Source organism: Zosterops lateralis (genome assembly GCF_965231275.1).
Source record: "Zosterops lateralis genome assembly, chromosome: 2".
Taxonomy (NCBI): Eukaryota; Metazoa; Chordata; class Aves; order Passeriformes; family Zosteropidae; genus Zosterops; species Zosterops lateralis.
Window position 1 is genome coordinate 86372461 of NC_139763.1, and position 14340 is coordinate 86386800.

The 14340-nt window shown below is 40.9% G+C and overlaps 1 protein-coding gene across 1 annotated transcript in view; it reads left to right on the forward strand.

The window, feature by feature from the left end:
- The window catches only part of NARS2 (asparaginyl-tRNA synthetase 2, mitochondrial), a gene marked incomplete at its 5' end in the record, with an annotated part of 48460 nt that extends 35087 nt beyond the window's left edge, over window positions 1–13373 (forward strand). The window contains 7 exons of the mRNA XM_083854873.1: window positions 98–196; window positions 618–655; window positions 2432–2498; window positions 4026–4163; window positions 5249–5346; window positions 6928–6954; window positions 12661–13373. Of these exons, the coding sequence (XP_083710999.1) occupies window positions 98–196; window positions 618–655; window positions 2432–2498; window positions 4026–4163; window positions 5249–5346; window positions 6928–6954; window positions 12661–12805 (612 nt within the window). The 3' untranslated portion in view covers window positions 12806–13373. The remainder of the gene's footprint in view (window positions 1–97; window positions 197–617; window positions 656–2431; window positions 2499–4025; window positions 4164–5248; window positions 5347–6927; window positions 6955–12660) is intronic.
- Between the last annotated feature and the right edge of the window lie 967 nt (window positions 13374–14340).

The following is a 14340-nucleotide window of genomic DNA, read 5'->3' on the forward strand; positions in this document are numbered from 1 at the left end:
ACTCCTTCTGTATCCTTTGGCGGATGTGTACCATGTTTCATTGAGTCTTGGACACCGAAGCAATGTTCATTTTTCATGCATTTTTTTTCTCCATTAGGTTATGGAAGATCTTTTCAAGACAGTGACAAGCACTGTGCTCTCCAAATGTCCTCAGGATGTTGAGCTTTTTCATAAATACATAGCTCCTGCACAGAAGGTAATGCATGTGACAGGAAAGAAAGAACTGCAATCCTGTCTGTGTTTTGGGGGTTCTTGGCTATAGGAAGGCTTAATTTTTTTAATTTTGTTCTTAATTGTGTTGTCCTGTGTTAAAAAACTGAAAATATCAGCTTGAGCTTAAGTGATTGTTCAGGCCAACAGAGGACACACAACTTTCTGTAGCTGGTAGAAAGTGTGGTAGAGCTGTAGTTGTCACTTCATCTGGTAGGATCTGAATAATCAGCTTCAATAATTGGGTACCCTTTTTGCACTGAATAGCCAGGAATGGATTTTGACCCATATCTAGATCAAAATGCAGTTCTACAAATTACAATATAGAGGGAGGTCACTTTCCTGATTTTGCCCCTGAACCCTAAAGGGTAGCTTTACATGTTTATGTTTTTCTTGTTTTGACCAAGGGCAGGTTGGAACAAATACTGAAGCACAAATTTATGATGTAAGTACTATTTCAAAATGATCTTGCAGAGGGCTTTTGGGGAAAGAGTTCCTATTTTGCATATGTTCTTTTTCTTTCACAACTCAATGTCTTCTGGGTTAGCATAATATCTCCAAAAGAGCATGAGTTGCAGTTCCCTTTTACTGTTTGTCAGGTATACCCTTTCAGCTCTGCATGAGACTGACACCTGAATCTGCTGGCCTTTGGCTTTTGCTCCCCTGCACAAGATCCTCAATACTATTCTCCTTCCAGCATGTACCTGCACAGTGGTGGCTCACGCTCTTGCTTGGTTTTGGCTTTGATGTTCTGCTTTCGTTCACACTTTCATTCCAGTGATTCTCTTTTTATGAAAGTATTTTATGATACTTAACAATCCTGATTGGCTTTCTATTCCAAATTGATTCCGTAGGTCCTAATTCCAGTTCTTTTTTGTGCTAAAGAACTGAAGGGTTTGGGTTTCCCTCACTGGCCCCCAAGAACGCCACACCCTCCCTACTCCTGCTTGTCTCTTCAAATGGTGGAGCTCTCAGTTTATCTCACAGAACATTGTAGGGCTACTCATCCCAGCACTGGTTATCTTGTTAAGCAGCTACAGCCACACCTGGGCAACAGGATCCTGATGGATCTCCCTGTGCCTCTGCCTGCATGAGCACTGTGGGAGTCCTCAGTGAAGTTACCATCTCCCCATTTCAGCCCTCTCTTTGGACCTAACTGATACTCCTGAAAGGACAAATTTGCACTCAACTTCTCCTATGCTCCAAGGAAAAGGAGAGAGAGGCAGACCATCTCTTTCTCCCCCACCCCCCCGTCTCTTCATCAGCTGCTGGCAGGTCTGGGGCATTCCTGGCTTACACACATTGGTTACATGTGTTGAACTTGTGCCAGTGATCTGGCCTCATCTGGTCTGTGACCTCACATAACCCAAACATGTGGAGCAATATATTCCTTCTTGATGTATTTCATCCAGAAGCCTTCCCTGTTTTAGTGAAATCTTGTAATGGGGTGTAAAGAGATTGTGCTCCTTAGGGAATTTGAATTTTAATTTAATTAGCCAGTGATACAAAGATGAAAATATTGTGATCATATTACTATTTCTTCTCTCTGTCCACAACATTTGGCTTGGTATGTGGAAAACTTGGCTGCTACGTTGTCATCCATTGAGTCTTGATTTCCAATTACCAAACCTGGAGCATTGTTCATGGCACTGTTTCTGTTTGCTTTGCCATGATGCTGTTCTTTTGTGCTGGTGGAAATTGGTGGAGAATCTGCTCTCATATCTGCCAGAGAAATAGAGAAACATTGCTGTGCCTAAATCGCATGGTTTTTGCAAAGTAAAGTGGAAACATTTGAGCTACAAGCCCTTTGCACCCTGGGCTGTTATTTTTGCCTAACACACCCTGGATGAGAGCTATGTTGTTGTAGCTATGCTGATGAGGACATATTGTTTTCTTTAAAAAAATCCACAAATTTCTATGATGCAATTCCCTGCAGAGCTCACTTCTGACTAAAATGCAATATTGCAATAATGCAGAAGTGTTAAGAGCTTAGCACTTCCTGCCCTGCATGTAGCTGAAGCACAGGAAAACATAGGATTCTTGCCATATCAAATGCATTTTGGTTTCTGTCCAAAGAAGCATTACTGGGAAGTCTGACATTACACACAAGTTGGCATGGTGGTGGGGAAATGCCTCCTTAATTTTCCAGCATGGCGCTTAGCCAAAAAACTTTGTTATTCCTTTCATAGTTATCTTAAAGACTTTTTTCTTCCTCTTGCAGAATTTCCTACAGTGAAGCAGTGGAAATTTTGAAGCAAGCTCCTCAAACTTTCACTTTCAAGCCAGAGGTAGGTCATTGCCAGCTGGTTTGTCCCTGTGCAGAACTTGAACTTTGTAGAATTTCCTTTCTCTCTCTCTCTCTCTCTGATACCACAAGAGTTGTTACTTTTCACAGATTATCTGTCTCCTGGGGTGTTTTGTTTGCTGGGTTGTAAATCCGGTGTAACTTTTGCCCTTTGTACTTGAAGTGGGAGCAATAAAAAGAGTGGAATCTGTAGCAGGAGAACATGTAACACTTGCAGGGAAGGAAGTGATGAGATTGCAGCTGAAGGACCAAGGCTTTAGCAAAGGCACTTCTCTTTCCTGTATTTGAGTAGTGCTAAGAGTGTTGCAGATTCAGTAGTAATCATCTAAGAAGAGTTGCTGTAATAGTTCTCAAAAGAAAAAAGGAAGGATAAGAGGTTAGCACCAAAAGTTTGACAAGGATTAATAAACCAATACCATATGAAAATACCATGTAATCTAGATGTAGGTAAAGGGAATCCCTTGTCTTTCCAAAGCATAAATGTTGACTGGGAAAAAGAGTAAAGTGCTAATCTTTCTAAAGCTGTGAGATTATGGTTTTCTAAAAATCATATTTTGTCCAATTTCAAACAAACACACACACTCCATTATGGGACGGCATTTATGGTGGTGCTCATGTTATGTCTATGTTGTTTAATCATTATCTCATTATTATACTTTGAGGAAAATAACCCTCTGGCTGAAGCCACCCTCATAGCCAGTTGGGTAACTCCCATCTCTGTGCACAAGTGGGTGTAGAACCTCTTGTCTCTGTAGTATCTCAGACAGCAAACTTGGGATATTTTAGTATGAAGAGAGACTGGGGGAGTTCTGTTCCCCTCTTCCACTTCCATTCCCCCAATATTCTTTGCATGTCCTGTAAACAGACTGGGGGTCTCAAGTCAAAAACCACTGGATTTATAACATCCATGGATAAAGGGAAAGTGAAGGGCATTGCAAATGTCCAAGGCTTTTGATAACAAAAATTTGTACTAGGGTGCTGGGTTTTCTTAAGTGAGAATTAATGTAGCATGTAACAAGACACGGCAGTAAAGAGAGTAGTCAGCCTAGGAAAGCTGCTTTCTATAAACCAAAGGTAATTCTGAAATAAAGCTGGTTTGTTGGGTCAAGTGAACTGGCTTTGGAGGGGTGCCTGTTTTCCTTTAGATATGCAGAGTGTGGTTTGGGGTTTTTGAGGTTGGGATTTTTTTTGTTTGTTTGTTTTGTTTTGTTTTGTTTTGTTTTTTGTTTTTGTTTTTTTTTCCTGATTTGATACCAGATGCTTGGGCTTGATGCAGGGACAATCTGGCCCTATTCTGCTAGGTTAAATCATATTCTTTTACATGCTTTGCTTTGCCTGAAAACTTGTGAAACTGTCTACTTCCCAGTGGCCTGTATGAGAAGTTGCTTTGTGTGATTTCTTGTTATTCAAAGCAGCGCACCTCTCTATGTACAGGGATTTTTCTGGATCTCTTGCCATGGGCAAGAGGTACCAAAGCAGATTCTCAGGCCCTTTTTTGCTGTCCTTACAGTGGGGCCATGACCTCCAAACAGAACATGAGAAGTACCTGGTGAAGCACTGTGGGGACGTTCCTGTGTTTGTGGTTAACTACCCATATGACCTCAAACCTTTCTACATGCGGGACAATGAAGATGGACCTCAACACACAGTGAGTCCTGGGTCACACCTCCACCACTTTATTGTCTTGGCCTACTGATAGACATCATCTGTTGGGCCTGCCCTCAAGAAGTTCAAGATCAGATGTGACCATCAGGTGATCCTGTCCATTTTTTTTTCCCAGTTGTAGAAAAAATACCCAAAGCAGAAACAACAGGAAGAGGAAGACTTGAGAGTTGGGACAGGGTTAACTTTTTGCTTAATTGCCTTAAGACAAGTTTGCCACAGTTTATTTCTTTTCCTGGTAGACTTCTGTACTAGTAAAGTGAAAGGCCTAGAACTGGATGGCTTCAAGTAGTCTGTGATTCTCTTGTCATCCAAATGTAGCATCCATGTAATGCTCAAATAGCAGATGGGCACAAGAAATAAGCTCTTTATCAAGTCTCATGCTTTGAAATTGTGATTCCTCAACTGAATTGAGAAAACCTGAATCACTGCTTCTGCTAAAAAGAGCAACAACACCACCATGCACCACTGTGTCTTCAGTGGCTTTAATTTTAGCAACATTTCAGCTGTGGGATAAGAAAAATAACCCTAAAAGACAGACAGCCCAAACCTAACAGCCTAAGTAGTAACACTTGGATCCTAACACTTAGATCCAGCACATGAGTGCCATTGCTACCATATACATTAGAGCTGGCTCAAGGAATGGCGATAGGTAAGACTGAACACAAGCTATAGCAGAGGAGAGAATCAGGGCTTCAGAAAGCATGCCCATATATATGTCTTTGCTGTCTTCTGAGCTGCTGTTGGGTTCTTTATAACCCCACACAGGTTGTCACCAGAGGAACTTGGTGAGATTCAGTTCAAACCAGTTGCAGTAGATGTCCTCAGTCTGGGACATTGCTGATGTCATTTAGGTTTTCTGTAAATTACTGAAGTTTATCCTTGCAAAATTTCCTCTAAGTCTTCTCCTGTCAGAAAAAGACTTTTCAAGTATGTGCAAATCCTTACCTAAGTGTCCTGAACTTTGGAAGAATTACAGTAGGGTTTTACAAAAACCCATCAGTGTCAACTGTTCTGCAGATCAGTGTGTGGCTGTATGGCATGACTTCAATTAGTTTTCTTTCTTCGAAGGTTGCAGCTGTTGATCTCCTTGTACCAGGAGTAGGGGAGTTATGTGGAGGCAGCTTGAGAGAGGAGCGACTGCCCTTCCTTGAATCACGCTTGCAGAGGTATGGAAAATCCACAGATGCCAGGAGACTAGCCTGGGCAGGAGAGTGCTTCAGCAGCTCTCTGTGATTGGCAAGACAGAGGAGTGGAAGGGCAGCTAATAATATTTAAAAGAAACCTGTCTTTGTGGTATCTATTTATCTGAGTAGGTGACTGCAAACTGATGAAGAAGTTCTTGTGCTTCTGTCGTAGGTGTTTTAGCTCATCAGAGAAGAAAGGTTTTCATTATGCTAAGAGGTCAGGGCAATAGAATCCCTCAGCTCTGCTGCAACTGTCTGGAGCAGTGTCTGCTGTGGGACACTTCATCCTTTTCTTCAGTTTTTGTGGCTGAAAGTGGATTGTAAAGGTGGAAGTTGTCACGTATACAGAACTTAGATATCTCTTTGTCATCGTTTTATCTAACTGAGAAATTGCAGTTTTGGTCAGAAGCTTTGCCAGTTGTGATGCAGCTGGCCTCAGAGACTGGCCTGATTTCAGAGAATATGGCTCTTTGCTAATAGTTTCATGGGAAGCTTCACTGGAACTGCTCAAGACCTGTACTGTGTTGTGGGGGTTCCTCTTTCCCTGCTGCATCTTGTTACTTTTGGTAATTTTAGGCTAACTTTGATGTCAAAATATCAGAGCTGCTTTTTGATTAGTAATTGACATTATACATTGGGTAATTTTCCATAGACAATTGTTCTCTGGATCCTATTTCGTTGTTCAAAAGTTTTGTAGAATCAGAGAATGGTTTGGGTTGGAAGGTACCTTAAAGACCATCCATTTCCAACCCTGCTGCCATGGGCAGGGACACCTTCCATGAGATCAGGTTGTGCAAATCCCATCCAGCACTTGAATGCTTCCATTTGGGCCAGTCATACACTTGTGCAAAGCAATGCTGGAGGAAGGATAATCCCAGAGTAACACCATTTGCACATTGGGAATTAACCTGTTGCTTAAATCAGCCACATGCTCACACAGATATATCTAGTCAATGGAGAAGAGCAAAATCTATTTCAGCATAATGAATCCAAAAGGCACCAGGCAATTAAAACCACCAGATCATTAATTCTCAGTTCTTAGTGTAGGATTATGATATTCCCCGTGCTTCCTGCTACTCTCCCTGTAAGCTCTCGGAAGCAGGCATTCTTCAACTCATGTAAAGTACAGTGTTGCCTGCTGCACTTTTTCAGTCAAAACTTTTTGCCAGTATCTGAGTCCACAGTCCTCAGGAGGAGGAGAAGGGTCCATGTGGAGTTTGAAGCCAGACTTTCTTGTTTGTCAGGAAAGTCATAGAGAGGATTTCAAGGTGCAAATGGGGTGTGACTTCAGTAAATCACATCTCCTTTCACGAATTTTTTCTCAATTTTTAATCCTCAGGATCTGATCTAAAGCCCAAATACTTTAGACCTTTAAATTCTATTTCCTGCAGAACCAGCATAACCTTAGAGAGAAAAAACAGGATTCTTGTCTTCTTATGCATGCTTCATACAATAGTTCACCAGGCTTTCCCTTTTCTTGTAGCATGCTCTTCCAGGCAAGTGCTGCTTGTGCAGAATAACTCTGTTCCTTTACTTACATGGGATTTTCTTTTCATTTCACAGATTAGGACTCACAGATACCTATCAATGGTAAGATGCCACTTTGCTCTGCAAGCTCTTTTTCTTCTTTTGAGAGTATTTAAGAAACTGGGGGGTTTTGTTGGGTTTTATTTTTAATTTTGGTTCTGAGGGAACATTTTTTGGCCCTGTTGCCCTGCCATCACTGCCAGTCTAAATGAAATAGCCAGTTCATTTAAACAAAGGTTAATCTAATGCTATTTAATTTATGCCTCTGATTTGTCCACTCACGGCACAGGTCATTCCTCTCAGGATTGCGTGAGGTGGACTAATTTACCACCCATAATGATTTTTGATATTAAATCACTAGGCTGTGTTGAAACTTGGGTAGATTCTGACCACCATGCACGAGATAAACAGGTTACAGAACCACAGCAATTTGTGACATTTAAGAGGTCTATGAATAACTCTCTTTGCAATTGACAGGGCAATTGGGTTGAAAAATCTTCCCTAACAAAGCAGTTAAAGCAATTAAAACTGTCCTCCTAAGGAGACAGATCAACCTTTGAATTACCAGTTTAACCCATTAAAACGACAGAAGGTTCTTAGTGTTTCTTGGTATGTACTTCATCAGAGCTACTGAGAGAGTGTTAGTGCAGAGAATTTTAAATTTAGAAGAGTATTTTCAAATACTCTGCAGTATTTGTATTGATCATTAGGAAGGCTGCTTGAAAAAAAAGCAAAGTATAGGTTCTTCACTCTTCCCACAATATGAAATCTCTGAGGGACAGCCCAGTGTATGGCAGATCTTCACCTCATCCTTGTGCAAACAGGAGGAATTTAATTTCTTCCTCTGTTGTTGTATTTGTCGCCCAGAATACACCATATCCCTTTATCTGAGGGAAGGATTATCCTGAGCAAGGGTGATAAGTTGTGTGGTTAGATGCTGAGATACAGCCTGAGGAAGTCTGGTGTTGAATGGTAGAGCCTCCCAGCACTACTAAGATAGCTCAGCCCTCCTCATGCTTCCAACAAATAAAGATTAGGACATTGCCTGTCACCCATTTGCATTTTTGTGTGGTACGTAACAATCACATTCTGGAAACTTTTCCTGCTGTAATCTTGTTTTGGAGACTCTTTCCTCCTTTATTCCCTCCACTCCATCATAGACAATGTAACTTTCTGGAGAAGATTAAAGCTGTTGTTACCCCCTGCCACAGCAGAGTCTGGTGTCCTGGGAAGGTGCAGGATAGTAGTAATTCTGGATGCTTCTGGACTGCAGTCCAAAATCTGTCAGAACACAGGTAGGTGGCTTGCCAGCATCCATCTTTTCAGTGGAGGTGGCAGGAGAGACTAAAATTAATCTCCTCCAATTTAGTGATTGAATTGAGTCTCCAAAGCTGGCTCACAAACTCCTGGAAGAACAGTTGAGTCATTAGTTTTTAAATATAATGTTTGCTGACTTTTGAATGTCATCTCCTTTCAAGTTCCTTAACAATTGCCATATCTCTGATTCTACCTGTTTTCTTCTCTCCACTGAGCAAGAGGATATTGTGGGGTCTGACTGTTTCTAGGACAGTTTCAGGATTGCCTTGTTCGTGGGTGTATCATAAGGCAGAGGCAACTGATAATCTGAAATACTGCCCTGCTTCTTGCCATTCCTACCTTTTAGGAAGTTTTTCAAAAGATAGATAAAGTGATACGGTGAAACGCTATGAGTCTTCTTCAGTGCACTACATCTTTCCTATTATGCAAGTTTCCTTCCATATAGAATATGAGTTGGAGTAGTATTTGGCTTGATTTTGTAGTTATTTTATCTTATTTTCACACTTTGTCCATTGAATTGTAGATACAAAATAGCTCAGAGCTGTAGATGACGATCTGGCTAAACTGAGAGGTCTGTGGAAATGAGGTGGGAAAGTCAAGTGATGAGAGTACTATGGGAGTTCATTGATTTCTCTGTGACAAGGGAGTATTAAGTATATTGCCTTGTAAACAGAGGACTTGATCTTGTTTGCAACCTCCAAGTGCCATCTTAAAAGTAACAAAGCAGGCACTTTGTAATGAACAATGTGTTCCCACAACCATCAGCATGAGCAGCGTTTTGGACAGTCTTCCTATATGTAAGGCACTGCTTTCCTTACTCTGATTATCTTCATGTGCTTCAGTGGAGACAGTTGTCTCATACTGAACCCTTCACAGTCCAGGTACCTTTCTGATCTTCTGGTGTAACACCGGTGAAAGTACATAGTAGCAGAGCAGCTACTAAGACTTGAAGACTTGCTGTCTTCAAGTAGATGTTACTGTGTTGTTTTGGCCCTGCTCCTGCTCTGGATGAAGAAGATTGTGCTGTGTTGGGCTCTTTAAATTCCAATAATCTTTGAGGCTTGAATGTCAGTATTCTGTTGGGTGTTCCTGCGGCAGGGTGGAGGAGTTGGGCTCAGGGAAAAGTAGCACTGGTGAGCCACTTGCAGCCCATGGCCAGTGACTACACTCACCTCATCCTTTAACCGTCAGAGCCCAGTGAAAACAGGTAGCCCATCACTGTCCTTGGCAGCCACCTGGTCCTATTGCTCCTCTTTAGGGAAGAAACTGGAGTGCTGTGCTGGGCCAGATGGAGGCAGGCAGAAAGTCAGTGGGTTGTTCTTACATACACATACACACGCACACACCCAGTAGAATATTAAGTTTCATGAACTATAGTATCTTTGTTCTTTCAGCCTTAGCTTTTTCAAACTAGCCACAGAACCTTCAGCATAGCAAGGGGATTGCATAAAAGGTTGAGAATTTATTTGTTTTGAAAAGTGACTGAAAAGAACACATTCTGTTTATGAAAGATCATTGGAGTGCCTTGCTGTGTAACACACGGAGCTCACAATGATGATAAAATAATATGAATCTTTAAAAGGATGAGCAGAAATGTTCCTCTAACATGGCATATAACAAGCTCCTGGATTCATTGCTGGGAGATGTTGTTACAGCACACACTTCAGTAAGATCCAAATCTCTGAACACCTACCAGTGCTCAGGTCCAGAGCAGGAACACCTGGGCTAGTTGTGGTTGCAGAAATTTACTTCCCCTGTGGAATAATGCTGCACAGTCTACCAGTTGCCAATAGACTGCTCAGTTCCCCTCTTAAGTATGAGCAACTAGCAAAAACAGCTAGACTAGTTCATAACTCTTTTTGAGGTGAGAAACATTCAATGTCTGTAGACTGCTGAATGAAGGAAAACCTCAGGGAGCATTTTCCAGCCTAAAGGGATTTTTCTCTTCATCTGCAGGCAGTTACTTTTTCTTTCATCTGTGAAGAATGGAAAATTTCTCAATTCTTCTGCTTCTTCTGTGCACAGTCATCAGAAAGGATTCACATTCTTGATCCTCAGCACATTTAATTCAATGGACTTTTTCCATTAACTTTGATGGGTTTTGTTTCGCTCCTTTTGCCAAAATGGCTTCTCAAAGTGCTTTGAGATCTACCGATCAAAGTCCTGGATAAGCAAGGGTAGAATTTATTATTATTGTTCATCTGGAAGCAGCTGAGTTATTTCATCTTCTCACAATGACTTTATAAACTCTGTTGCCAGCAAAAAGGGAGAGAAGATGATGGGCTTAGTCTCAACTGCCTTTGCACAGGCTGATGCACTTTTAGACATCATCAGCTGTTAATTGTATTCCTGGTTACAGCTAAAGTAGTTACCAGCTGGTTTGGCAGTTATGCTCAGAACTCTGAGCTGGGTCAAACTGATCTGCCATGGCCAGCACCCATATCCCTCACATTTATGAGGTCTTTCCTGTTTTATGAGTCACCACCCTCAGCATCAGGTCTGCCCATCACCTTCATTGCAAACCCTTGTAAAGCTGCACAATGGAGCTGCCCAGGAGCAGTTCCAGGGTATTTGCAGAGACTCAAGTTCTTCTTAAGGCAGTCTGTAAAGTGGATAGAGATGAAGACCACCACTATGCTGTTGCACAGCCTATGCGTTCATATCCTCAGCATAATCCTCATCACAAGATGTGGGATGCATACACCAAGCCTTAGGGAGCCAAGCTAACTCCCAGCAGCACAGAGAGAAAAGCATGTGGGTCCCAGTCATCAGAAAACATGTCCCACTCTTCGGCCTGCTGTTCAAACTGCACTTTGTGTGTCAGTGCTACTAGGAAGAAGTAAGCTCTGCTTCTCTTTTTGCTATTTGGGCAGTGGAGGGGAGGGGAAAAATAGTGGAGAAGAAAAAACCTGAATATTAGACTGAGTGTAATAAACGGTTTCCCAAATTTTAATTACTGCTAATGAGCTGTAAGGAAAAATAATATTTTATGGTATGAAAGGCATACTGTCAAACTGAGTGACAGGGCAATCTTGCAGCTGTAGAAATTATGGGAGAGTACTTCTGTTTTGCAAGTAAGGGTGATCATGGGCATTACTTTGTCTTCACTCTGTTAAAATACAGTCTTCAAACCAAGAAATATCTGATGTCCAAGCAGCTACACTCAAATATACATAATGTATACTTTACATATTTATACATGTGTAAATATATATACACAGAAATATAATATTTCATTGCAGTTCATTAACAGTATGTAAAATTTGGGAAGCCACTTATTGCAATCAATCCAATCTTAATTTCTTTCACAGTGTTCTGCCCCCCTCTACTCCACTGCATGAGTAGTAAAACATATGCATTTATATTTAAGTGCACTTGATTTTTTTTTAACTGGGATGATGAAATATTCATACACCAAGATTAGAAGCAAGTAATACATCTGGAGTCACTCAATCCCCTACTAGTGCATTCATATAAAGAAAAATAACTTGGTGCCCTCAGCAAGCTCAGATGTGGCCCCAAAAATCAATAGAAGCACTGAGATGTTTTTCACTTCTATTAAAATAAAACCTTTAGCGACAATTTATAGCTGCAAGTACAGTATCACATCAGCCACAGTCCAGCTTGGAAGTGGTAACTACAGAAGAACCATCATAATCTTGTTGACACCCATATACTCAGAGTATCTGCTTCCAAACGTTTTCTGAGTTTTCTGTGCACAACAGGTGCTGTTCTGCAAAACAAAATGTCTTGTTCCAGATCTCATTTTTGGAGAAGATATGTTCAAGGGGTTTTTTTCTGGCTTACTATGGAAATAAATCAATCAGTCTGTAAGAGTGATTGGGGAAAAAGTAGCAAAAAGCCATCATAATTACATTAAAAGAAAAAAAATTAAGGAATGTTGAGCAGACAGACAGCAAGACCTATTTAAGTTTCTGAAGAAATTACTGGAAATGAAATTACTTAGGATATTGAAAAGCAAACAGAAATTGAAAGAATTTGCAGGACAGATTTCCACACTAACGTGGCAAGAGCTAGACAAGCCCAAGCAGAGAGCTTCACCTCCAGTAGTGGAAGTGCTTTGTGATTCAGTAGGAACCTGGGTTTGTGCCTCTGCTGGGAATATTTTAGGTACTAAAACCAGAAAGTTGTTTTCAATATGAGCAGATCTATGGTGCTCAAGCTTTTCTTCATACCCAAATATGTTCTTGCTCCCAAAAAACCATGTGTAGTGTATTGGCAAAACATAGCTATGCTGATTTAAATGGGTTTAAAGTTGGAGTTTCTGCTAATACAATTCTGTTTCTTCATGCCCCTGACCAACACAGAAATCACAGTCGTTAGGGTCAAAGGGAAGTAATTAAGATGGAAAGCAAAACCTTACATGAAAAGCTCACTTTAATGGCATCAGCATAACTGTACTGCAAATGTAACTGTCTGTTTAAATTACAGGTATCTAGACCTCCGAAAATTTGGATCAGTTCCTCATGGAGGCTTCGGAATGGGGTTTGAACGCTACCTGCAGTACATCTTGGGAGTTGACAATATCAAAGATGTTATTCCTTTCCCCAGATTTTCTCACTCCTGTCTCCTGTAACTCAGCAGTTGACTCATTGGAGAAAACCACTGGTGTAACTATATGTATATAACAAACCAGGATATGACTGAGTGTGTTTTAATGGGAAATCAAGATAATTTTTATATCAATTAAACTCTTGGTCAATTTAATACCAGGCTGTTGAAAATAATATATGTTCTGGTGAGATTATGGAAGGACACTGGCAGTTAATTTGATAGCTGCTCATGTCTTCAGTGCACTTCAGGAGTATTAATAAATCCCACTTAACTAAAGGGTTACGATTCTCATGAGACTGGTACAAGCCATGGAAGTACTGAACAAGCACTGAAGGTAGCAGGGGGTTTTATGTGAAATATTAATAAGGAAGTGTGACCTAAAATACTGTCATGGCTGTGATACACTTGCTACTGCTACAGTCAGGAAATGACTATTGTAAAGCATGATTCTCCCCACTCTGAGTTAAAAGCAAACATTGTTTACCTTGGAAAAATCAGCCAAGCCTAGCAAGGAACAATGTCATATTGGAATTGCTGGAGTGAGTTTGTTGAATGATGTTTGATTTTGTGAATCATCAATAAAGATGTACACTGGGTTGTTTTATAACTCTGTATGGTTTCTTCTTCTGTTATAAAACTGTAGCTCTCAGCATGAGAGAGTTTCCTTCAGTGTCTTTGGTAGAGGTTTCATTTTCTGTATAACGAAATTAGTTGCACAACTTCTGCAGTAAGTATCTGTTTTCTGTCTCCAAGAAAGCACATATTCATAGCAGACAGAGATGTTCAGTTAGATGAGAGTTTGCTCATCCATCCATCTCTCCAGAGCCAACTTGCAGTTCATGGTGGGGTTTTGTTGTTGTTTTGGTTTTCTGTTGTTGTTATTGAGAAAATCTCTCATGTGCTCATCGGACCAAGCAGTTTGGTATATTGCAAAACAACCAACAGATGCTCCCAAGCATTGCTATGTATTAAGTAATTGCTTATCACTATAGGATCTGAACTCCTTGGCAGTCTCTAATGGGTTTATGCTCTCAGCTTCTCTGCCAGGTAAAGAAATACTCATTTCTGTTTTGAAGACAGTATTATGAGAAGACCAAGTGACTTGCCTGAGGCAACTGGAAACCAGTAATTTATTTGGGACTTGAACTGAGGGTTTCCAACATCCTTTTTCCCTTCCAAATCAGAATCCAGCAACTGATCGTTTGCATAGTGCTTGCTACTCTGGAGCCCACTAAGGCTGGAGTATAAACAATGTGTATAAAGAGAAAAAGCAAGGTAGTAGCCTTACTGCTGATGAACCCCGCATACATTGGCAAATGCTACAAACAGCCCTGAAAATATTTCCAAGTAGATGGAAGAGATTGAAAAATAGTAATCAACTAGCATTGCACTGGTAATACTGCAGTCACAGTTCTCTCTGATAAGACTGTGTAGTACTGCACCTGCAGCATCTAAAAATACCTGTTTACATCATGCGGCACCTGCCATGTCTCGGTGTGCTCCATGGCTGGGGGTTTTTACCTGTTATGATCATGCAAGCAACATCACCATGAAGGT